This window comes from Vulpes lagopus, chromosome 5 (genome assembly GCF_018345385.1).
Source record: "Vulpes lagopus strain Blue_001 chromosome 5, ASM1834538v1, whole genome shotgun sequence".
NCBI lineage: Eukaryota > Metazoa > Chordata > Mammalia > Carnivora > Canidae > Vulpes > Vulpes lagopus.
In genome coordinates this window covers 115,463,444-115,488,308 of record NC_054828.1, presented here as the reverse complement: position 1 = coordinate 115,488,308, position 24,865 = coordinate 115,463,444, and the positions used below count along the sequence as shown (strand labels likewise).

The following is a 24,865-nucleotide window of genomic DNA, read 5'->3' as shown; positions in this document are numbered from 1 at the left end:
ACGCATTGTTTGTGACTTCTTTTGACAATCTGTGTTGAGCCAGTCTTGCCAAGAAACAGTATCAAGTATTTTCCTATTTCTCTACTTCTTGAAAGAAAAATTTTTGGTTAAAAAAAAACAAAACAAGAAAAAAACCTCTTAATGGGAACCTGGCCCTGTCTGTCTTCTCTGTTCTGCAGAAATGTTGAAGGAATTGAACCAGCAGCGCAGAGCGAAAGCGTTTACAGACCTGAAAATTGTTGTTGAAGGCAGAGAGTTTGAAGTCCACCAAAATGTTCTAGCTTCCTGCAGCTTGTATTTCAAGGACCTGATTCAAAGGTTTGCCTTCCTTCCAGCTGTGGTCGGGTCTGTTCCTTTGTAGGACGCTTTTGTGTCTTTTCTCCTTCCCTCTCTTGCAGGTTCCTGAAGCGTGACTCCCTGTCACAGAGCCAGTAGCCATCTCTCCTCCCCCCCCTCCTCCCGAGTGCCCTCTCACACACAGCCTCAGAGCAGCCACTGCCCCCAGCCCTCCCCACGCAGCTTTGCTGGTCACCAGGGGCCTCTGCCAGCAGTAGACAACACCCCTGCCCTGCCCCGAGGATCCCGAGTTCTCAGTGGCTCACAAGCCCTCCCTGGGATTAGGAGAACTTTAGACTCCACTTTAAGGGACCACTGCACACCGTCCCCATTGGCTCAGCACAGGGTCCCAGGCACCATCATCACTGCTGTCGATAGTGAACTTAATGCCAGGAAAGCACATCGACCAGACTGCCCCCCAACCCCCTGCTGAGGAGCACAAGGCGCCCCCCGGGGCCGCTTTTCCACAGCTTGAGTCGGGGAGAAGAGACTTGTAGCCGAATCCTCGTTCACGCTGCATGCCTTGATACTTGTACACTGAGCCGAAAGCGGCGTTGTCTGAGCACAGACCAGGTGTGTCCTAAACACGGTCTCTCTCAGCCTTTGCGCCCTCCCCTCCGCCCTCTGCCCCGGCTATTTCTACCTGAATGAGTTTAATGGTGCATGAGCATCTTTTTTTTTCTTTTTTCCATTTTGTTGATTTTTTTTTTAATTTGTCTGCTTCATACCCTCGCAAACAAGTCAGGGGCCACCTTCTAGCTCCTTAGTGAGGGAGAGCAGCCGAGGGGGCCGGCCCAGGGTAACGCTCCTGTTTCTCTCACCCATCAGCAGATTAATGCCGCTGCTCATTTTGCCTTGCAGCCTCTCCGGGGCGGACGCTGAGCTGGGACTCGGCTCAGAGTGGGAGGACAGGACCTCTGCTTGCTTCCCAATGCTGTGTTTGGACTTGCCAACTAACCCCAGAGTGACTGTGTTTTGTTTCAGGATGGCACACTGGCTGGCATCTCCTTTCCAATCTCTTGTGCCCGGCGTGCAAGCCCCACCCAGCCGCGCTGGCCCCAGCCGTGCAGGAAGGGGCAGGCTCTTTGTGACTTCCAGCCTCATGGACAGCTTGGGTCTCCCACCCCCAGTGCTTGGGTCCTCTCTGTCCAAGCACAGGGGTCAGGGGCATGAGCTCTGGGGTAAAGGGGCATGTCCAGTGGCTTCTTCAGGCCAAGGGAGGTCTTTGTGCTACCACTCTTGGCAAATTTTGGTGCTGGCAGTGACCAGCATCCTAGGGCCTTGGTCCCTGCTACAGACCAGCTGGAGAGCACAGAGCGGGCAGGATGCAGGGGCAGGTTGGTACTCAGTGATGGCCCAGCCCTGGGCTAGAGAGATGTGGGCCAGAGGAGCACAGGAGTCCTTTGACTGTCTTTAGATACCTTACGTGTAAAACCAAACTTTTTCACAACAGAGGACACCACTTGGTGGGAACCCAAAAGTCGTGAAGGCTTCTTAGGCCAAAAAAGAAGGAGGAAGAACATTCCAGGCAAAGGGTGGGTTGCCTGGAATGTTCTAGAATACAAAGAATGTTCTGGAATGTTCTAGAACGCTCCAGACAAGGCATGGGTTGCCTGGAATGAAAAGTTGGGACAGAGACCATCATAAGCAGTGTGGAGGGGAAGAGAGCCTTCCCAGAGATGGGTGTGAGCTGGGGTGAGATAGGCAGGCAAGTCCAATCCCTGGGCTACAGCCCTGGGCTTGGTCTGAGGATGTGGGGACCATTGAGAGCAGTGGGAACAGGATGGCCACCTGAAGGTGAAAGAACTGTACGATGTGCCTCAGTGACCCTACCTGGAAAGGATGGGGGCACTGGAGCTAAGAGGCAGTCCCTGGAAGGGAGAGGGCACCCCCCACCCCGGGAGCTAAGAGACCTGGGTTCTACACCGGACTCTGCCACTTGTCCTATGACCCTAGGCAAGTCACGTCCTCTCTCTCAGGCCTCAGGTTTTCTCATCTGTAAAACAGGAGGTTGGTTCCAACGACATCCAGGTTTCCTTCAGGCTCCAGCATCCCCGAGTGGCAGTGTCGGGGGGTGGGCACGGCCAGCCCTGCAGAGGCTTCCCATGTACCAGCCCCAGGATGTGAGAAAGGTGAGGTCACAAGGTAGGACGTGGGTCCGAGGACCACTGTCAGGGCAGAGCTAGCGGGGATGGTGAATTGAGCGTCTGGCCTGGCAGGCTTGTGGCTGACAGATGCCCAAGCAGAGATGCCTGGTAGGCAGCCAGATGGATGGATCTGAGCCCAGAGAGGTCTGAGGTCTGGGGAGGCTCCATGGGCGTACAGGAGGGGCACTCACGGAGGAGGGGAGGCTGAGGCCGGGCCCAGGGGCGCCCCTGTGGTTGAAGGTCCCAAGGTTAATTTGCAGCCATTTTAAATTCTACTTTCCTTGTCCTAACCTTGGCGTACGTACATCATCGTTCCTGCCCATAGCTGCAAACAAATTCCTCCTGTGGGGAGGAAAGTAGACTCTGCAGTGAGATGATGTCCTCTCTGGCCATGTAAAATCCTGGAGAAGTGCACACTCTCAGGAGCAGCTGGTGCTACCACGTGATTTCAGTCTGCGTGTGACCCTGGAGACGGCGCAGCGGCCAGGGTGGCCCAGGAGGAGAGGTGGGGCCCTGCCCGCTGAGCCCGAAGCAGGCGCTGCCCGCTCCGGCGGCTGCACTAGGGAACCAGAGAGAGTAGGGGCAGTCTGTGTCCACGTGGTGTCCCGGTCCTTACTCTCATGAGGGCCGTAGGGAGACTGTCAGGGGCAGGGTGACGCCTCCCTGCCGCCCCAGGACCCGCACCCCTGGGGGCTCAGGCTGGACTCCTGCCCACCCCCGTCCTGGGACCCGGCACACAGTCACCACTCCAGCCCCAGTGAGGACGCTGTCCCAGCCCCCAGCCAGTGGAGACCCCAGTGTGGACACCCCCTCACCCGGGGCCATGGGGCAGACATGGGGAAACCAAGTCATTCAGCGAACGAGGAGCCCCCTGGGTGCCAGGTCTCACAGGAAACACCAGATGAGGCAGGTCTGTGCCCTCAGCCGGGCAGGGGAAGGGGGTGGAAAGAAGTAAGAGCAGGACAGCAGACTGAGCACAGTCAGGGGGATAGAGGCTCACTGGCAAAGCGCTGAGCTGTGGGAAGAGGGGTGTTCAGGGACGGCCCCCGGATGTGGTGGTATCTGGCATGGGTATTGAACAGAGGATGGGAATTGCCCAGGCTGACAAGGGGGACAGAGCACGGCTGACAGACAGGAGCCAGCTCGGGACAGCAGGGTGTCCAGGCACAGCAAGGAATTCAGTGTCACCACAGTGCCGGGTGCAAGGTGGCGATGGAGGGAATGAGGCCAGCATAGGGGCCGGACCCCAGCCTTGGCCGAGCCTGGAGGTGTCACGGTCAGCTGTGTGTTCCATACGGATGACAGGCAGTGAGCGGGACAGCCAGGTGTCACGGTGTCCTCTCCCGACTAGCTCGGCTGCCCAGGAGCCCCGGGCCCGCCCCCCCCACTTTGCCCACAGGCTCTCTCCTCACGTGTGTATGTCCCTTTGGTGTGGCTGCAACAGCTTCTTTCCATAGTCTTCCCTTATTTTGTTTCAGACTCTTGTCTTTTTTCCCTGACAAGGCCACGACCCAGCCCACAGGGAGACGTGTAGAGATGTCTGATGTCATCCTGAAAATCCCCCCACTAACCCTCAGAAGCAGGTACCATTAATATGCCCACTTTGCAGATGAGGAAGTTGAGGCCCAGAGGATTTTAAGTAACCAGTAGGTCTGGGATGGGAATTGAGGTCTGACTCCAAAGCTCATGCTCTTACTGTCCATTTGCTAGCCCAGAGAGGAACAAAATTGTAGTCTTGTGCATGAAGCCTATAAGGAAAGAAAATAAAATTCAGGGTTGACAGTGTGGACAGATAGGCCAGGAGAAAGGATGCAGAGTGTGTGTGTGTGTGTGTGTGTGTGTGCGCGCGCACGCGTGTGTGCACCCACATGCGCCCCTGTGTATCTGTTGGAAACATTTGTAAACTGGCCACTGGATCTGTGCAAGAGAAGACACAATCCTCACCTGAAACAGGTACCTAGGCTGTGGCCACTTGCCCCCGTCCCCGGGAGCAGGCCGTGTCCTCTGGAGTGAGGAGCACGGGAGGGGCTCTGGGTGGCCACGGAGAAGAGCACATGAGGCCGTCAGGAGGCGCAGAGCAAAGCGGTGCTGAGACCCCCCACTGCCTCCACACCCCATTGTCATCCCATTGAGTCCCTGTGACAATCAGAGGTGAAAGCACAGCAGGAAGAGGAGCCTCGGCTTTGTCCTCGGACAATGTGTGGAATAGGGCTGCGCCATCACCACACCTCGCTTGCGTCCAGGCCGGAGGGGCCCCCACCAGGATTCTGTGGACTGAGCCCCAGGCTTCAGGAAGGGGGAAGGCCATTTTGAGTGGCCATTAGAGTTAGTGGCGTTCTGGGGTTACAGCCTCCCAAGTCCAGAGGCACTTCTCAACCCCTCTGAACAGGGCCTGAATCTGCCCTGGCTGTTTTGGGGAGCCCATGAAGAAGTCCCTTCACTTATCCCCAGGAGCCAAGGAGCCCTCAGGCATGGTTGGTGCCACTGGAGGCATTGGCTAGACTCCCTGGCCCGGCAGGCTGCAGGCCCCATCCCAGAGGACAGGGATAGTCCTTCAGAGATCACAGACGTACGGCCCTCCCTGCCAGCACCTGCGAACATGGCGCCCAAGCCTGGGTGGGACAACATGTGGAGCCCGGAGAAGAGCTGCCCCCATCACACCAAGCGGGCCAGAGACCCGGCACTACCTTCCAGCCGAAACCCTCTTCTCACCAAGTCTGTTGGAGCCAATGGCACATTTGAACTCTATTTTCTTTTTGTATTAAATGAAAATGGATGGACACACTGATTGGGCCAAGCTGATTTTCACAAGCCCCATGGGTAGGCACTGGGCTTCTCCCTCCATCCTTCTCTCCAGGGAAACTTAAAGGGATCTACCTAATTGAGTGACACAGATGTTGGAGGTAGGGTTGCCCAACAAACGTTAACACAATAGTCAAGCCATATGCTGCCTTTCCCCTCCTTCCCTGTGAAGTTGGGTGTTTGTGGGTGGCAGTCTGCACCCCTTTCCTGGTAGAACAGACAGGTGTGGCTGGAAGAGCAGATCAGAAAAAGAGAGACTCACACATCTCGGAGACCAGCAGAACAATGTGAGTCAGATGCATCGCCAAATCACCACGGGTGGGCCAGAGCCCGCCTGAGCTCTGAAGGTCCCCGGGACCCAGTGAGGCTAGTGTGGGCCGGGTTGGTGCCCTGGAGCTGGCGACGTGCCTGAGCTCCTACACACACAGCGGGGTGGGAATTGCATTGGAAGAGTGGAGTCATCCTCCTGAGCAGGTCGGGGTGCCATCCATATTCACCACCTGCTCCATGACTGCCCCCCCATCCATCGCTGCCCCACAGATCTCCCCCCATTATTCCATATCTAACTTGTAAAATGAAAGCATCTGCTCCCTGAGGTGTGTGAGGGGTAGACAAAGGACCAAAGTCTGGAGAAGGCAATGCTTAACCACATGAGCAAATTGCTGATGGAGGGATCTCAAACGCTCTAATATTTGGGATGAGGCATTCCTGGTACATCCACAGACCCAGGCCTGCCAAGCAGAGGCTGTGTCACTACCCTGTGAGAAGGTGAGCCTGGGGGCTTTTGGTCTTAGGGCAGAGCCCCAGATCCTGTGCAGGCTGGACAGCACCAGCCTGCCCCATACTCCCACCCCTAGTGTTAGGTTCATGGCCCAACCTGACAAAGCTATCACTGACCATTCCTACCCTGTTCCACCCCCCGCAAGGCCATGTCATGCCACACTAACCAGCAGCTCCCCGTACCCCATTGCTGCTGAGTGGAACAGGATGCTTGGACCTCAAGAGCCAGCTAAGACAGGGACAGAAAAGTCAATTATGAAGGACATGGCTCCCCACCGGTGACCAGGGCCACCCCTCAGGGGCACTGCCTCCCAGGGGATCCCTGCTCATGGGGAAGAGACCTGAGGACCAGTCCCAAGACCATCTGATGACCAGCAATGGAGAGTCACCACCAGCCTCTCTCAGTACCACAGAGGTCTTGCGTAGACCATGGACTCACATGTGCAGATGAGCCACACAAGGCCTTAGTGCCTGGGGTCTCACCCCCTATAGATCTTGAACTCAGCTCCCCACCAAAGCCTCCATTACATTCCCAAGTATTCCTCTGTAGTCAAGTGGAATGGTCATTCTGCCCATGACATCTGGTATCTGGCCCCAGGGGCCTCCAGCAACTCCCCAAAGCTCCTTTGTCCAGCAGCCCCCTGCTTTCCACAGGCAACTCACAGAGGTCCTGAAGGAGCAGCTACAGCTAACCCTGGACAGCACCCATGATGATCAACGCCCCACGTGCCTCCTCATGTCATCCCTGTGCTCGTTAGCCATCCAGGCACCACCCTGTCCACAGGACCCTCCCCGTGGCTCAGACTCTGGGCAGGACAAGCATCTCCCACGAGCATGACCACAGTTGTTCCATCAAACTCTGCACTCAGGACTTGCCTGGCCTTCCATCTGCCCAACACACCTCCCCACACTGGGAGTTCTCAGGGTCATGTGTCGTATGCACTCCTGGGTGTGTGTGTGTGTGTGTGTGTACACAGCTGAAGTCCACCCCAGCCCTTCACAGAATTGGAACTCTGCTAAGGAACCGTAGGTGGCGGGAAGGCCAGCCCGAGTGGAGGCAGCAGTGGCTGGGGTGACTTGGGAGAAGGGGAGCAGCCCGGCTTTGGCCCAGCCCGCAGAGCAGGAAGGCTGTGAGGAGGGGAGGCCAGACAGCAGCATGTAGGAATGAAGGCAGAGGCCGCAAAGCCGGAGTAAGAGGTCGACCAGATGGCCTCTGAGACCTGGGGTGTTAGATTTCTGTGCTTTCAAATGATCACATAATGAACTATTTTTATGCTTAACAAAGTTACCCGAGCATGAAAATCTATCCCGACAGCAGAGGACTCGGTGTGTTAAGTCACTTTAAAAGTCACACACACCGTGTATACGTGTGGGCTCGAGAAGGGGCTCTGCTCAGACCCTCGGCTTAGGCAGCACCGTCCCCTGCGAGCCTGGAGGCAGTGTCCCCACAGGGCCCGGTGCCATGAGCCATTCTGTGGGGAGGGGAGCCCCAAATGAAGTCACAGCTTCCTCTGTCCCCCGCCCCATTGTATCGGTGCCTTAACAGCCCTTGGTGGCCAGACTGGAGAGAATGTTGCTCTCCTGGTGGCATTTGCGGTTCTGTTGTGTAGAGCAGTCTCCTGGGCAAGGTGTTTCCAGCCTCTGTCACGTAAACTCCACGGGACTCTAGACTTCCTCCAATTCAAGCCTCTTGTTTTGCAGAAGGGGAGCCTGAGGGCCAGAGAGGCCAGGCCCGCCTGCCGTGGCAGGGCTGGGGCACACAGGCCCTCCGGCTGCCTGCCCACGCAGGAATCAGCCTCCCTCGGGGGGCTCCAGCTGCTGGACACCTCCCCACCCCCACAGCCCGCCACCAGGGCGCCCCGGGGACCGGTCAGGAGGGTCTGGGCCCCTGGCCTCCTCAGGAGGGGAGACGCCAGCGGTCACTTCCCAGCCACGTGGCAAGCGCGGCCTCGGGCAGGAGCAGGACCCGTGGTCAGAGTGGCCGAGACGGGGTGCCAACCAGCCACCTCTGACAACCTGCCTCCTGACTCTCAACGCTCGGGGTGTCTTTCCTCCTGGTCACTTCTGTACCCGTGTGATCTCTGCTTCATCTTGTCTGTTTCCTTCCAGGTCCGGCTGTAGGGCGCGGCTGCCAGGCCTTAGGAGCCTTTGCAATGGTTTTGTATTTCTATAGACACCAGATACGAACATATTTATATATTTGTGTCCCTCCCCCGCTCCCCCAGTTCCCAAGCCCGATGCACACTCTACACGCAGGCCACCCTGACCTCTGACCCCGTGTTCCATGTGGCAGGAGGGCCCCCCCCGGGCCAGGTCCCAGGTCATGGCTGCTGGCTGTCTGTGGCGGAAGTCCTTGGTTGTTCCCTTCCCCTCCCCCGGCTCTAACCATTCTGTCCGTCTATCTCGTCTCGTCCTCAGTTTCAAAGCAATGTCATGAGGGCTCCCTTTCCATGCCTAAAAGGAAACAATATGTTTTTGGAAGTAGGCGGGGTTGGAGTCCGGGTTCCGGGACAGCTTGGGGCGATCGAGGGGCATCTCCGGATCGGCTGTGTCCTCGGCCGGTTGGGAGCCTGGGTCACGTTGGCGGCCCTCCGCTTGGAGGCAGCTGGACCCCCCCACTTCCCCGGGGCCGGGACCTGCTGGCCCCGGGTGGCGGAGCCCCGGGAGCCAGCAGCGGGGCAGAACCGTATTGTTTCCCTTTGAGGCCAGTCCTGGTCCTCGTCCCCATCCACAGCTCATGCTTTTTGATTTGCATCTTTTTTTGCATGGACATGCCAAGTAGTGATAAGCAGGGTTTTCTGTTCTTTTGGGCGTCTCTGGTCAGACTCTTCTCTTTCAGATCCTGTGTCAGGTCGTTAGGTTCAGGTGTGTCATTGCCGTGTCCCTTGAGTCCTAAAATGAAGGGCGTGACCGAGGCGAGCAGGGAGATCTAGCCCTGTGAGGAGGCGGCGCCGTGGCCGCAGGGTGGCAGGTAAGGGACACCCTGGTCTCTGTGCCTAGGTCGGTGCAAGATGGCAGCCAGTGCGGCCGGGAGAAGCTGGAGCTGGTCCTGTCCAACCTGCAGGCCGACGTCCTCGAGCTGCTGCTGGAGTTCGTCTACACGGGCTCCCTGGTCATCGACTCGGCCAACGCCAAGACGCTGCTGGAGGCGGCCAGCAAGTTCCAGTTCCACACCTTCTGCAAAGTCTGCGTGTCCTTCCTCGGTGAGTCTGTGGAGGGTGCGCCCAGGTCGCCTGGAAGGGGTGGTGTGGATGGGCACGAAATTTGAAATTCGCCAGGCGTTAGAGGGAAGAGCTGTGTGTCCAGCTCGGGGTGCAGCTGGATGTCACAAGGCCGTTTGGAGATGAAAATTCGGACAACTGTATGCACCGGCACTGACCCAGACACATCCAGGCAAAAATAACCATTAGCCAGACCTCAGGAGAGCCGACTAGACTGATGCCAGGCCCAGAGGCCAGGTTGGTGAGGCTGAGGCCTGCAGGAGGCGGCAGGTGGGCATATGAGGGGTGTTACTGCTGGTGCCATCCTCAAGTGGGAGCCTGTCACAGTTTTAGAAGACGCTGTAAGTCTCAGCATGACCCCTGCCCTCAGCCCAGGCCCCAGCTCTGAAGCCACAGCAGTGAGGAAGCTGACGCTCCACACCTCACATCCTCAGTCCTCCTGCTGGGACCTGAGGTAGGGAGGCCCCAGGGTAGGCAGCCTGAGACGGGGCCCAGGAAAACCCGAAGGTAGGTCCACAGCCCAGGGACACCAGAGTGGTCTTGTGGGGACCCCGGATGCTGAAGGCAGGTCCCAAGGACGCGGGTTCTGAGACAGATCCAGAGTATCGGGTGATAGGAACAGATGGCCACTGTTCTAGGGCCCTGTGGTCAGTGGCCCTGTGCTCTTGTCCCCAGAGAAGCAGCTGACGGCCAGCAACTGCCTAGGGGTACTGGCCATGGCTGAGGCCATGCAGTGCAGTGAGCTCTACCACATGGCCAAGGCCTTCGCGCTGCAGATCTTCCCTGAGGTGGCGGCCCAGGAGGAGATCCTCAGCATCTCCAAGGATGACTTCATCGCCTACATCTCCAATGACAGCCTCAACACCAAGGCCGAGGAGCTAGTCTATGAGACTGTCATCAAGTGGATCAAGAAGGACCCCGTGTCCCGTGCGCAGGTAGCCCCCCGCCCTGCCCCTTCTCCCCTCCCCCACCCCCGGCTCTAGGGCACAGTGTGGGGATGGCGTCTGGAGCAGGGGTGAAGGAAGGTGGCCGAGGCAGGACTGCCTGGCCTGACCATCAGTGGAAGCACACAGGAGCCTCCGGGAGCCCAGGGGCAGAGAGAACTGCCCCGTGGCCGCAGAGAGATGAACGGAGGGATGAGAGATGGGAGGTCAGTCGCCAGAGGGTTGCAAGTGTTGGCCTCCCACCCAAAGGAGACACAGGCCAGCCAGAGGCCACGGGGCCCACAGGCCGAAGCTCCCGTGACCTCAGACCGGCAGGAGGAGCCCCACCCATGCTGTGCTTATTGCGGGGGTGGGGAGCACCCAGACCAAATGGAAACCGTGCTGGAGATGACAAACCACGGCATACACCACACAGCAGGGAAGGCTAGTCCCTCAGAGGGGGCAGCTGGAGAAATCGGAGGCAGGTTCCAGGGCAGAAGGAAAGGAGGGCAGGGTCCCCAGGAGGGGCTTCTGGGTCACCGGACATCAGTCGCACCCCATTGGATCTCCGAGCCAGAAAGCACCGGCCGAGGGCCTTGCTCAGGATGGAACTGCCTTGGTTCTAACATGTGAGGGGCCCCCAGGAGCTAGGGCAGACCCAGGTAGCTCTTGGGAGAGCTCAGAGGCCACCTGCCGAGCAGCAGAGGAGAGGCCAGAGCCAGGGCAGCTGGGGCCCAGGAACGCCTCAAGGCAGCTGAGCGTGGACGACAAGGGTAGTTCGTTGCATGGGGAGCGGGAAGTGGCGCAAGGGAGGGAGGGATGGGCCAGGCGCTGGGATGGGCAGCTGGGATGGGCAGCATGGGGCTCTCCACCCTGGCCCAGCCACTGCACCCAAGAGAAGGGGGTTCTCCGATCAGGCGGGGAGGGGCAGGATTCCTTCCTGGAGAAAGTCCAGCAGGTTGGGCAGCTGGAATAGTGACTGCCTCGGGCATCCTCCCCGCTCTCCACCTGAGGCCTGGAGAAATCTGCAGCCCTTCTGCGCCCAGCTCAGACGTCATCCTCTCCAGGAAGCCTCCTATCCTGCACCCAAAACTCCTCTTTGGAGGCCCACTAGACTCCTCTTGGAGGCCCACTAGTGCCCTCTATGTAATGACCCCCTTCCCCCACCTGTCATTTTACTGCGAACCCCCGAAGCTCAGAGACCGGGTCTTATGGGTGTTGGTGACACTCCCACAATTGGTGTTGGTGACACTCCCACAATCAGGACTGTCACCAATTGTTTGTTGCATGAAACTAAAGCCAAGTGGTGAGCAAAGAGATTGCCAGGCAGGAAGGGATTGAGTCGGTTCATGAAAAGCCTCCGCTGCAGGTGAAGGGGTCCCGGTGCCAGTCTGAGGCCATGGGATGCCACTCCGGGAGCCTGTTGGGGCTGGGGATTCGCAGGCTCTGACAGGGGTGCCTTCCTATCAGCCTTCCCGGGCCCTCCCGCCTGTTCCTGACTTCCTGCCCCATGAACACCTCTTCAGGGCTCAGGATCCTCATTCCATTCCCCCTGCAGCCTGGGGTGAAGCAGAAGCCCAGGACCTGGGAGGGGGCAGGGAGGAATGTGGCGAAGAGGCAGGTGGCTGGTTAGCCCCAGGGCGGGGGGGTGGGGGGGCAGCACACCTGACCTCCTGCATTCTTCACCTCTGGCTGATGGGAGCCCCCACTGCCACTGCCTGGGCTGCAGCAAGCCGTGTCTATACTCAGTATGACTCACCAGAGCTGGCTCCACCTGTATGACCCCCCTTCCACCCTGTGTCTCTCGCCCCCGCAGTACGCGGCGGAGCTCCTGGCCGTGGTCCGCCTCCCCTTCATCCACCCCAGCTACCTGCTCAACGTGGTTGACAACGAGGAACTCATCAAGTCGTCCGAAGCGTGCCGGGACCTGGTCAACGAAGCCAAACGCTACCACATGCTGCCCCACGCCCGCCAGGAGATGCAGACACCCCGAACCCGGCCCCGCCTCTCGGCAGGTATGGAGGGACGTGCCCTGAGCACCCCAAACACAGGAGCCGTGGGGTCAGCCCAGAACTCTGGGCGGTCCCCCCGGAAAGGCGCCAGGTGGCAATGCTCACATTGTTGAGGTGTATCCGAAAGCTGTGCGTCTGTCCCTGCAGGTGTGGCGGAGGTCATCGTCCTGGTGGGGGGCCGTCAGATGGTGGGGATGACCCAGCGCTCACTGGTGGCCGTCACCTGCTGGAACCCACAGAACAACAAGTGGTACCCCCTGGCCTCACTGCCTTTCTATGACCGAGAGTTCTTCAGTGTCGTGAGTGCTGGGGACAACATCTACCTCTCAGGTGAGGCCCCTCGGGGCTGGGCTGGGGACTGGGCACAGACTTCCTAAGGGCTCCTCTCCCCACACCAGGGCTAAAGAAAGCCAAGGCCCAGAAGTGTCCACTCTGCAGGTGCAACCTTCTTTTCTGCCCCTGGGGCTGGGCCCACCTGGCCGTGGGCCTCCCTCACTCCCTGCCTGCTCTCTGGACCTCCCATACTGCCCACAGGTGGGATGGAATCAGGGGTGACGCTGGCCGATGTCTGGTGCTACATGTCCCTGCTCGATAACTGGAACCTCGTCTCCAGAATGACGGTCCCCCGCTGTCGGCACAATAGCCTTGTCTACGATGGGAAGATTTACACCCTCGGGGGACTTGGTGTGGCAGGCAACGTGGACCACGTGGAGAGGTAATGAAGCCACAGTCACGAAAGCTAAAATCATTTTGCTCCTCCTACCCAGCACCGACCTGGCTGAGGCCAACCGGAGACGGGACATTTAGAAGGCGATAGTCCCGGGCTCTCCAAATGCGGCAAAGATTGAGGACTGAGAATGGTGAGGGGGCGGCAGGAAAATAACAGCTGCCCACTTCTGGGATGGGACACTCTTGTCCCACTCAGGGGTCAGATAAGCTGGAGGCCAGAGACCCAGCTGTGGGCTTGGCCGACCTGCCTGCGCAGCTAGGAGGCACATGGGGCCTGGAAGTACCAGCCCAGAGCCTCCCAGGGATGTAGGGCAAGGCTGGAACCCATGGCCCAAAGGTGTCCTGCGTTCGTGGTTGTGCCTCCATGTCCCTGCTGAGCGGGGAGGCTCCACACCGGGGGGAGCCCCTTCCTCCCTATTTTCCACACATCCCAGGAAAGCTGCTTGCAACTCGGGGAACAGTCACTGCATGTGGGTCTGGCCAAACGTCTGGAATTCTCCAGAAGAGAATACAAAGCGATGGGCCAGAGACCAGGTGTGTAAGCCTGCCCTCTGCTGGAAGGCCAGGCTGGCTTCCTCGCTGAGGCCCATTTACAACAGGCCAGAGTGTGGAATCGGATGTAGGCAGAAGGGGCATAGGCTGGAGGTGGGCACCTCTCGGGGTGCAAATACTCCAAGTTTCCCTTGGAGCTGGAGACCATTCTTGCCGAGAACCGACACCTGGGGGAGAAGCCGCAGAAAGAAGTCAGGAAGGCTCATGAGTCAGCAGCAAACGGGGGAGGCCTCAGCACTGTCCCGCTTTTGGAGAAACTAGTGCGTCTGAGAGTAGCAGGTTAGGCCGAGCTGGCCCCAGGTGCCAACCCAGGAGGGCACAGCTCAAATCACCAGAGCCTTCACTCCATGTGCCTCCCTCATGCTTGCCCACCACCACCCTCTGCCCACGTCATCAGCTGTCACGAAAAGCACGTCTTCCCAGGTGACAACATCTCGCCTGTGGACCCGCACATACCCCTCAATTTGTATTTTTCCCTCGGTGGCTAATTGGACACTTGACAAATGTTACAGCAAAGATAGTTTCAGAGTGAGACAAGCTCTGGATGTTCACTGTGGGCTTTTAACTCCCCCAAGTGGAGCCCAGAGATGGCTCAGTAACGACATTTAATTGTCATATTGATTTGGAGTTAATGGGGAATCCCTGTGTGATTATGAGGATATTAACACTGCTGCTGAACCAGGGTCAGCCCTGTTGCTGACAGCCTTCTGTGGGGCCCACCGCACGGCCCGCACGGCCCAAGGCTTCCAGAAGCACCAGCTTCCGACCGTTCGTCATCCAATAATAAACACATGAAAAAGGAGACATTTTCTATGTAGGAGTAAAGTGAGCTAGATCTGTCATCCTGTCTTGCTTTTGTCAGCTATTTTTAATCTCCTAAGATGCTGATTACTCATTTTGCAAACTTATACTTGTTGATAAATACAGGGATTTGTTCGAGGATCAAATGCACCAAGGAGGGGGGGACAAGCTCCACTCCCCTTGGGCTCCAGAGCGGTTCTCCAAGGCTGGGTAGCAGCCTCGACCGGCCTGCCTGGGGGCCAGGGCAGGGCCTTTGTTCCGCTGTGAGATAGCACCTAGGGCACCGTGTGAGCAAGACCACCCTGGGAACCTCAGTAATAACAGGTGCCCTGAGCCCTGCCTCAGCCCTTTTGGTGTCCTGTGGCTGTCCTTGCAGGGACAGGATCTCTGGGTGGTGTGCATACAGGTGGGGTTCAGTATGCCGGCAGAGGGGACGCCCACTGCTTCCTGAGGAACCTAGCCGGAGCTCCTTTGGGCAAGTAATTTCTGTGCCACATGGCGGCAATGATGAGAATCCAGGGTGACAAGAAGGTCAGGGTAATGGGGACAGACACGAAGGTGCTTTGTTCCCCAGGAAGCACTAATGGTACAAATTGCTCTTATATTGATAATGAATGAGATATATGGTACATTATAATTATATTACATTACTGTATTACAGGAATAGAGCAAGATTATATAATTATAGATTAAAACAACAGTGCAATAGACAAACCTGTATTATATCATTATATAAATAACTAGGTCTAATACTTCATAGCAATATATTGCACTAGCTGTGGTTACCGGATAAATGATAGCAGAGTGCTCACTCCACAGGGTCATTTGCATGTCATTAGCATATCCTTCTCAAGCAGGAAGCTGACAGATTGAGCTGAAGGAGGGCTTGTGGCTTGGCAATCAGCCACCTGGAATAACAAGCTCTCGGGAAATTCGCATTTGGCGGAATGTGCCATTATACCGAAAGCCTGAAGACTAACAGCCACATAATCTTCCACTGTCACCCAGCTCCTTCTGCAGGAGCTCGTTGGATCTCTGCCATATTGGCTTAAGAAACAGATATCTGAACTTCTGACACTGTCCAAAAAGACACTTACTCCATTGCCTATTAGCCACATATCATTCGTCTGGGGCTTAATTGAATCAGCCCCTGCTGCCCTGTAAGGTACTTCAGCCTCTCCTCAAATCCTGAGTCTTCGCAGGCACAGAGCTGGACATCTCACCACTGTCCCCTCACCCCTGTCTCAGAGCCAGGGGCACCGGCTGAGAGAGGCCATCTTCTGGATCACTGAGGTTGGGCCCCAAGGAGGCTCCTGGGGAAAAGTTGACCCCCCGCGTCCTTCCCAGGAAAGGTGTGCTGGGACAAACCCAGCCCACCGTAGAGGCCCCAACTTGGCTCCAGGACACTCGAAAGAGCCATGTGGTGAGTGGTAGATGGGCCACCAAGTAGAAGGTCCAGAGTGAGTGCTTGTGAGAGCACCCCTGCAGGAACGATTGACAGAGACACCCAGAATGGATATCCAAAAGCTGCCCCGGAAGACCTCAGATATCCCAGTTGCTTGACCGGTCAGTTAGATCCCAAGTCTCTCCCCGTAAGGTGCTTCCTGTTGTCACTTTTGTCCTCGCTTTGTCTGGGATTCACATTCCATCACTTCTCTGTGCTCTTACTTTGCCACTTTGTCCTGCGATACACATGCCACAGATCTGTTCGATCCTGTAACTCTTCCCCTTCTCCATGCCCACCCCCAGAGGCGGAAGGCTGGTGGAGAAAATCCCACCATTTTGTAGATTGGCCCCCCTACAAATGGAAGTCCTCCAACGTCTACCAAGTCCTTCGTGCTGCATGCCCCTGTCAGCAATTTCTCCCACTCTCAAGCGCATGTGTTTCCCATCTCCTCCTTCCCCATCAAGGCTCTTATCCCATGGACTCCACTACCCCACCAACGCGGACTCCTGCTTCACAGGTGGAGCCATCAATCCAGAACACTGTCCTCTCCCTGCCATCAGTCCTGCATATGTACTGACACTCATGCCATCGTTGCCTTCCTCTCTCATGCCCATGTGGATGCCCCTTCCCTCACCACTGTGGATCCAACCTACATCCCCCTACCAAGAGCCTCTCTTTATCAGCTCTTCCCTCTCTTTTCATATGTAGTGAAGCTTTCCTTATCCATTTGGGCTCCTTCCTATCAGCATGTAAACACAAGTAAACGTTTCCCCTAAAATTAAAACAAAACCCATGGTGTGCTAGAGTTCATTTATACTGGCTCCTGAGAGCTGATTATTACCTTTTTTAGGAATTCTGCAAGCTAGTCATTAGTTATAGGTATTAACTAAAAATTAAGTCATTTAAATTAGAATTAAATACATTATACTGAAAAAACAAAGAAAATCCATACTCAAAACTCCTCACTATCATTTTTTAAATACTATATATTTTGTACTGTCTATGTTCTGGGGGTCGGATCTGTCTGTGTGTCTGTATACGGTGGGGATTCTGTCCAGCAGTACGCTGTTGTGCATCTCTTCCCAGTGGCATGTTCAGCTATGTACCACTGGTAGCTTGAAATCGGCCAAGATTTCGAGCTACCAATTTCACATCACAAATCAGCAGGTGCTATATATCAGGACTTTTGGTCTCAGGAACTTGTTTTGAAACATTCGTCAGCGTGCCACCGGTAAAAGCCAGCTCTTACCTCCATATGCTTTTCTAGGTCCCACCTTCTCTGCCCCTTTCCCAGCTAAGTTTCATGCAAGAGAAGTCTCTCCCTGTCACATCCACTGCCTTCCTTCCCATTCACTCCTCGATACACAAATAGCTCAGCACCTCCCATTCTGTATCAAGTACCCTTGATAAGACCCCCAGGAACCTGTTTGGGACTTCTTGTCCTCCCACCACATCCCCCACCCATGGAGCTGTGTCCTTTGTACTACCAGCCCTCCAAGGACCCCAGCTCCGCTCTTCAAAGCCAGCATTTCCCCCAGAGTGTCCTCAGCCTCGTTCTCATCCACACACTCCCTGTGAACGCCCTTACCTCTGTGCCAGTGATCCCAAAGCTGAAGATGTAGGTCGCACACGAGCCGCCCACTGCACATCCTCAGATCCACAGATGCTTTAAACTCCCCACGAAGGGACGCCTGGGTGGCTCAGTGGTTGAACGTCTGCCTTTGGCTCAGGGTGTGATCCCGGGGTCCCGGGATCAAGTTCCACATTGAGCTCCCCACAGGGAGCCCGCTTCTCCCTCTACCTGTGTCTCTGCCTCTCTCTGTGTCTCTAATGAATAAATAAATACAATCTTTAAAAATAATAATAAAAATAAACTTCCTATGAATGAAACTGAAATCATCTCTCTCCCTTAAACTCCCAACCTCAATTCCCTGTCCGCTGAGTGGTGCCCCCTCCTTCCGATTTCCCAAGCCAGAGCCCGGGAGTCATCCTAGGTAGCCCTGCCTTCCGCAACGGCAGCATCAGTTCATGACCAGCTCCCACTGGTCCCCGCTCCTGTTCCCACCTCCTCTTCCCCCTCCCATGGTCCAGCTCGCTGTTCCCCAGGTTCCAGACCAGAGCTCGGGTGTCCGGGAGATGCTCATTGCAGCCCTGTTGGCGAAAGGGTAAGAATGAGCTGGATAGAGAGGAATGAAGGGGCCTAGGAGCCGGCAGCCGTAGTGAGCAAGGGAAAGGAGCCGAGACTCTGCACCGAGGTGGCTCCCCGAGGCTCAGGGGGCAGGCCGGCCGCGAGGGCAAGGCTGGGCCGGATCCCAGGCGGCCTCGAGCCACTGCTCCGAGGCACCCCCAGCCACGTGTGGTCAGGGGCCGTGCGGTGACGCCAAGGGCGGGAAGCAGATGTTGGTGGCTGCCCACGCCCGCTGCCTTGGTTGTCACCCCTGCCCCGCACGCGGCCCATCCTTGACGTGGGGCCCTTGGTCTTTCTCCTCGGCAGGTACGACACCATCACCAACCAGTGGGAGGCTGTGGCTCCTCTGCCCAAGGCCGTGCACTCGGCCGCAGCCACGGTGTGTGGCGGCAAGATCTACGTGTTCGGCGGCGTGAACGAGGCGGGCAGAGCTGCCGGCGTCCTACAGTCTTACGTTCCTCAGACCAACACGTGGAGCTTTATCGAGTCCCCGATGATTGGTGAGAAGCGGCCTCGCAGCCTCCCCGCCTCACTGTTAGATCCGCAGTGTCCCAAGGCCAGAGGCCCCCGCGCCCAGTGGTCGCACAGACCTGGGGGGTGGTAGGAGGGGGAGGCCGACCCCACCTCCCGGACAAAGGGCCAGCTAGGGCGCCTGCCTGGTGCCCCCTGGCCCTGGGCCTCGTCCTCAGGCTAACCCGTGACCCTGGAGGGCCTGCCGGAGCCCATCCTCTGAGGGCCCACTGGCGAAGGAGAGGGTGGGAGGGGGAGGCCAGGGAGAGGTGCCCTGACCCGCCGGCCCTGCTCTCCTCACAGACAACAAGTATGCTCCTGCTGTCACCCTCAATGGCTTCGTTTTCATCCTGGGCGGGGCTTACGCCAGAGCCACCACCATCTACGACCCTGAGAAAGGGAACATTAAGGCCGGCCCAAACATGAATCACTCTCGCCAGTTCTGCAGGTGAGGGGCTCGGGAGGGGAAGACAACAGGAGAGGTTGGAGCACAATAGCGATTGCCCCCATGTGGCGAGCAGAACAATCCCAGGCCCAGAGCAGGAGCCCCTCCAACCACAGGTCTGGACATTAGTGCCAGGGCAGAACAGGAAGTGCCCAAGGGCAGCCCGAGGCCCCCAGGCCCAACCCTGTGGCCCCAGCTGACCCATCTCAAAGCCAGCGATGGAGGGCTTCTTACAGGCACCAGCCCCGGGTCTCTGGAGGCCACACCTTCTCTCGGGACCTCTCACCCAGGACCACCTGCCCCATTGCAGACAAGCGGTAGTGCCAGGCCCACACCAGTGCAATGCCCTACATGGGACAAGTGACCACCCAATCCAGGAGCCATATGAGGCACATCTGCCATGGAGTCTGACGGGGCAGTCCCCACAGGAGGAGAGAGGTAGGGATCAGAGTGTGGCTGGGCTCCCGGTCGGCTTGGCCCTGTGGCCCAGAAAAATAGTAACTACCTTGGGCAGTGAGACAGCAGATCCTGCTCTTCTAGCTCCACCCTTTCCTGGATTGAGAGGAACAAGGAAATAAAAAAAAAAGACGTCCCAGAAACCCCCTTGTCAGCATTTACATAGCAGATCTCTGCTGAAGACATCTTGAACCCATGCAGAGGTGATCACCAAACCCTCAGTCTGAACATTCGCTGTTGGCACAGCAAAACTAGAAAAGCTATAACCTACTACTCACGTGTCTTGTGACCTTGGACATGCAACTTCCACTCTCTGGGGCAGTTCTCCTATTTTCGAAGCAGGCCAGATAACCGCGGAGTTCCTAATAGCATGAAGATTCTTGGGCCTTACTTTCCTGTCACATACTCCAAATGGTGGCAGGGTGCAAGCCACTCTGAATACACTGTTCACAATAAAGGCAACTGGAGTCTGAGCACCACTTGTAGGGAGGACTTCTGTGTTTCAGCTGAGACTAACAGTGGGCACAGAAAGACTTAATGCCTATGAGGAGATTTAAGCTGGGTCTTGCAAAAGAAACAGGGGAAAGATATGCCACCAAGGGAGCATTCTGAGGGCCCCTGTAGCATGCAGCTACAAGCGATAAAGCTAGAACTCCAGGTAAGATGTCTAGACCGACATGTTCTATATCAGGCTCAGGATTTCAGAAAGAGGTGATGACTTTGCAAGGATATCTCTTCAGTTTCAGGGGACGGTCAAGAAGACAGGTCATTAGCTGAAATGAGGGAGAAACTGGGGCTGGATGCATGGGTCTCACTGTAGGTGTGATGGGGTCACTGAAATGCTCTAAGACAGTAGGTGCAGGCAGGAGCAGGCTGTGGTGCTCTCAGTGGGAACAGCTGGCTGAGACGACAGGATGGTGCCAGTGTCTCGTGGTATGGGAAGGTGCCCCAGGCTGCCACAGTAACCACCCTGCAGAGAGCACACCAGGCCCTCGCAGTCATGGGCGGGCAGCAGCACGGGGTCACTCATGCTCAGAAATCACAGTGGGAAGTTGTGACTCTGAGCGCCTTCGCAAGTGTGAATCTCCCAGTCAAGTAGTCAGTGTTCAGTTATGACTTAGCTCCTTATTATCCTGTCTGCCATCATCCTTGAGAGTCATGTTCTCCACTTGATTGGAGGGGTATGAAGCCTCTGTATGGGCCACGCAGAATGACGTTCAGTAAACAGCCAGTGAAGTGAGTCAGGTGCCTGTACACAAGGCTGTTCTCCTAGCCACCTTCCATCGTCCAGTAGGGCCTGGGATGCCCAGTATATGAGCATCACCCACAGTTTGGAGGGTAGTAGAAGCACCACATCCTTACTGGCCCTAGAGGCAAGGTATTCTTCTTATGCCAGCTTGGGTCACAGGACAGAGAAAAGCAGTGAGATCCCCTACAACTTTTGCAAAGGGGGAGAGGCAGCTTGCACCAGGACAGGGTATTAAGAATCCATCTCCAGGGGCACCTGGGTGGCTCGGGGGTTGAGCATCTCCCTTTGGCTCACGACGTGATCCCAGAGTCCTGGGATCCAGTTCTGCATCGGGCTCCCCATGGGGAACCTGCTTCTCCCTCTGCCAGTGTCACTGCCTTTCTCTGTGTGTCTCTCATGAATAAATACAATCTTAAAAAAATAACAAAAACAAAAAGAATCCATCTCCAGGCCCAAGCTGGAAGTTAAGTGGCTAATTCTCTCCCCACTTTCCCCGGCAGCGCCGTGGTGCTTGATGGCAAGATTTATGCAACTGGAGGCATTGTTAGCAGTGAGGGGCCTGCCCTGGGCAACATGGAAGCCTACGAGCCCGCGACCAACACATGGACGCTACTACCCCACATGCCCTGCCCTGTGTTCAGACACGGCTGCGTCGTGATAAAGAAATATATTCAAAGCGGCTGACGTCAGCAGAAAGCCCGCGACGAGACTGGACGAGTCTGGTGAGGCAGATGCTACTCACAATGATCAATGTTCAGCAACATCAATAAGAGGCTGATAGACACAATCAAGGGAATCACTGCGCTAAACATTTTGAATACTCTCTACATTGAATGTAGAAAATCATCCTCGCCTTTGGGGGAAACGGGAGCACAGTGCTCCGAGCAGCAGGAACCACAACCATCCGAGGAGCTGGGCCTGGGGGCTCCTGCAAAGGCACTTGCTCTGAATGGAGGCGCTCACTCTGCCCGGTGCAATAGAGTTTCACATATTTTTCGACTGGGAGAGAGAAGCTGATTTTTCCTTCCTGCAGAGCAAGCCTGATCCCTAAAGAACCGTAGATCAGTTATCCTATGACAATATTAGGTGTCAGGCTCTCTTGGAATAAGATCAAAGTGTCCTTATCACTTTGATTCCTACTTTTGTTTTTAACCAATCTACACTTTTCCGTGGCCGAGAGAAGAGAAGGGACAATACTGGGCGGCACAAGGCCTAGGAGGCTCCTGGTCCCCGCCGGGCCGAAGAGAAGTCCAGCCACCCATGCAGAGCCAGATGTGTGTGGCTGGAGTGGCAGTGCAGGGGCAGCCTAGGGACAGCTGGGAGAACCTTTTGTCCTTCACAGGTTTTTCTACCACATTTTTGCTGGAGGACAGGTGACTGTGCTAGTTTTCTCTTGTCCGATATGAATTATTTAGATTTCCAAGGCATTTTCTTGATAAACAAAAAGGCTATTTTTAAGTACTGAGAGAAGGAGGAGGCCATGAGAGAATAATGCGGGAATTCCCAAAGCTCTTTGTAGGTAGTGCCAGAGAGGGGCATTTGCTCTCATTTTTTCTATGTGCAGAATAGAGGATCTCTCCTGGGTGGGGGCTGAATGCCCTCATTTTATTTTTTAAAAAATGTAACTCCCAGACAGCCCCCATAAGAGCTGTGCCTCATGGAGGCATTGTCAAAGAAGATTCTGTTCTAGAAGGAAACCAGTTCTGGCTCATGACACCAGTCCAGCTCCCTCCATGAGGTAAAGCTGAGGACCCAGGCCGGGTGGGAAGGGAAGAAGGGAGGGAGGGAGAATAAATGTCTACAAAGCACAGGAGACTATTTTTGATATTTATAGCTATATATTAAGGCACCTGCCACAAGAGCTCTCAGGATGGGGACAGCCTTCGTAGACGAGCCATGACAGCCAAGGCCTGAGGGGCATGAGCAGAATCACTCTTCCTGTAGCATATTAACCAGAGAAAGGGAAGCCAGGAGGAAAGTCACACCGTGGCTCATGACAGAAAGGCCTTCCTGCCAGTCCTCAGACCCTCAAACCTCACGCGGTGATCAGTTTCCATTCCAGGCAAGAAGAGAGCCGCCGCCACTGCGCTGTTTAGTTGAAGTTGGTACCAAATACACATTTACCATTTTTATATCTGGGAAGTCAACTTGCCGTCATTTCATGATAAAAACCATTTCTAAGGAGAAAAGGACAGGACATGCTTTCCATCTTTCGGTATTTAATGACACAAAATTCCGATTCTAATGTCGGGCATCAACTTCTAGCACTACAAGTGTGACTCCCACTTGGACAAGATACCGAGCTTCGTTATGCAGTTTTTAATATTATTTATTCTTTTAAAAAGTAATAAGCACAAAACTACATACATTGTATGTCATTTAAAGTATTTATGTCAAACAGGGTGCAAGTGTGAACCCAAGGACCGGAGCACAAAATTCTAACTGCCTGGGGCAGGGCTAATGTTAGCGTTTGGTGTGCATCTGCCTCCAAAGGAGGTGTTAGTGGTCAGCAAGACTCAACACAGATGACATTGAAATTCCGTTTCTCTCCTCATTTATCACACTGGAGCAAAACTGGCTATTTCTGTGAATGATATAAAACAGGGTTCTCTGTAATGGTATTGTACATAGTATATGTTTATTGTTAAGTTCTTGTTATATTATAATAAATATATTTATAGATCTAGACTCAGAAGCCAATGGAATGCCTTTGTGTGCCACCACCCTGGCCACAGTGAGGAGAAACCCCATGGAGGCCTGCTCCTGCTCTCACACATCAGCCATCTGGGCTCTATTATTGACATTAGTGCAGATCTTGATGAGAAAGGACAGCACTCCTTAGCAAGGGAACATACAGACCCAATTTGTTCTCCTAAGGATATCCACACAAGGCTTTCCTGGGTGCCAGGTAGGATTGCTCACTCTCTTACAGGGAAAGAAGTTTAAATTTAACAGGGTAGTAGGAGAAGGTAGATTCACCAGCATTTCATCCATGTGAAGAGCCCCGTGCCCTCAGTCCCCAAATGTCATTACGACCTAGCATCTTCTTGCAAGAAAAGATGTGAAGAAGGTGGATCAGGGTAGGTGGGAGTCCTCTTCAGAGGACTCAGCTGAAGCCTATGATGGGTAGACCATATACTTACTTGCCAAATAAATATCTGCAATAGTATCCTCAGAAACACCAATCCTAGAGGAAAGGATGGAGAATGTTTGAAGATTCCAATCATGAAGAGTTGAAACATAACCTGTTATTAAAACCAAGCAATAGTTGTTAGCTCCTTTCTTCTGTTTCCCCAAATCAAGGGAAAAGTGTTCTCTGGGCCTATGAAGAGTCTGTGTACTTTCACCATAAAAGACATGTGTGACCACTGTATCAGGAGCCCGTGTAACTATGGGAGGAGTCTCTTGTTGGACTCAAGGTACTACCATCAGGCCTGGCAAGGGTCAGGCACATAGGAGATGGATCACATTATGTGTATGTGTGTGTGTGCGTCTGTGTATGTGCATGTATGAATTTAAAAAAATCATAGCCAAAATAAGAAGAAAGCAGTCAAGAAAAATATTTGCAGTCCATATGACAAAGGATTAATATCTTTATTAAAGAGCCTACATAATTCAATAAGAAAACGTTAAGTGATTCCAATTGTTAAATAGGTCATAGACTCTACAAGAGGAAAACATTAGCTAGTAAATGTAAGACAAGTTCAACATTGGTAGTTATGAAATAATGACACTTAAATAACAAGGTATTATCTTTACCTACTAAATTACCTTCCCAAACCTAAAAACAAAGTGGGGAGGTACTGGGGGAGCTCCAAGTGCTGACGAGGAGTGACGAGACTTTTTAATGCCAAGCGCTTTATAAACTGAAATGGCTTCTAGAAAGCAATGTGTAAGGTGACATTATCAAGAGTGTAAAAAGTATCTGACCCAGTAAATCCACTTTTGGGCACCCATCAGAAAAATGTCATATAATAACTAATTCCAACCTATTGACACTAACTTTATGCCAGACACTGTGGTAAGCACTTAGAGCACTGAATCCTTATAATTCTATGGGTTAGGTGCTAAAGACAAGCAGCAATATAAACAACATTGTAAGATTCATATTTGTATATGATTGCGATTATGTAAGATATGTACAAAGATATATAAACTACAAAAATATACATAAAATATGTACATAAAAATAACCAGATATATAGTCATAAAACTATTAATTGTACTGATGCAATTGTGGGCAATTTTCCTTCCCTCTTCTCCAAAA

At 54.7% G+C, this 24,865-nt stretch overlaps 1 protein-coding gene across 6 annotated transcripts in view; it reads left to right on the top strand.

Moving 5' to 3' along the window:
- The window catches only part of KLHL29 (kelch like family member 29), a 304,459-nt gene extending 281,173 nt beyond the window's left edge, over positions 1–23,286 (top strand). For all 6 annotated transcript variants that reach the window (XM_041756134.1, XM_041756129.1, XM_041756131.1 and 3 more), the window contains 9 exons: positions 180–318; positions 9,066–9,268; positions 9,962–10,221; positions 12,026–12,224; positions 12,369–12,551; positions 12,756–12,936; positions 18,245–18,438; positions 18,752–18,896; positions 21,099–23,286. In XM_041756134.1, coding sequence (XP_041612068.1) covers positions 180–318; positions 9,066–9,268; positions 9,962–10,221; positions 12,026–12,224; positions 12,369–12,551; positions 12,756–12,936; positions 18,245–18,438; positions 18,752–18,896; positions 21,099–21,282 — 1,688 coding nt within the window. In that variant the 3' untranslated portion in view covers positions 21,283–23,286. The remainder of the gene's footprint in view (positions 1–179; positions 319–9,065; positions 9,269–9,961; positions 10,222–12,025; positions 12,225–12,368; positions 12,552–12,755; positions 12,937–18,244; positions 18,439–18,751; positions 18,897–21,098) is intronic.
- The last annotated feature ends 1,579 nt before the right edge of the window (positions 23,287–24,865 follow it).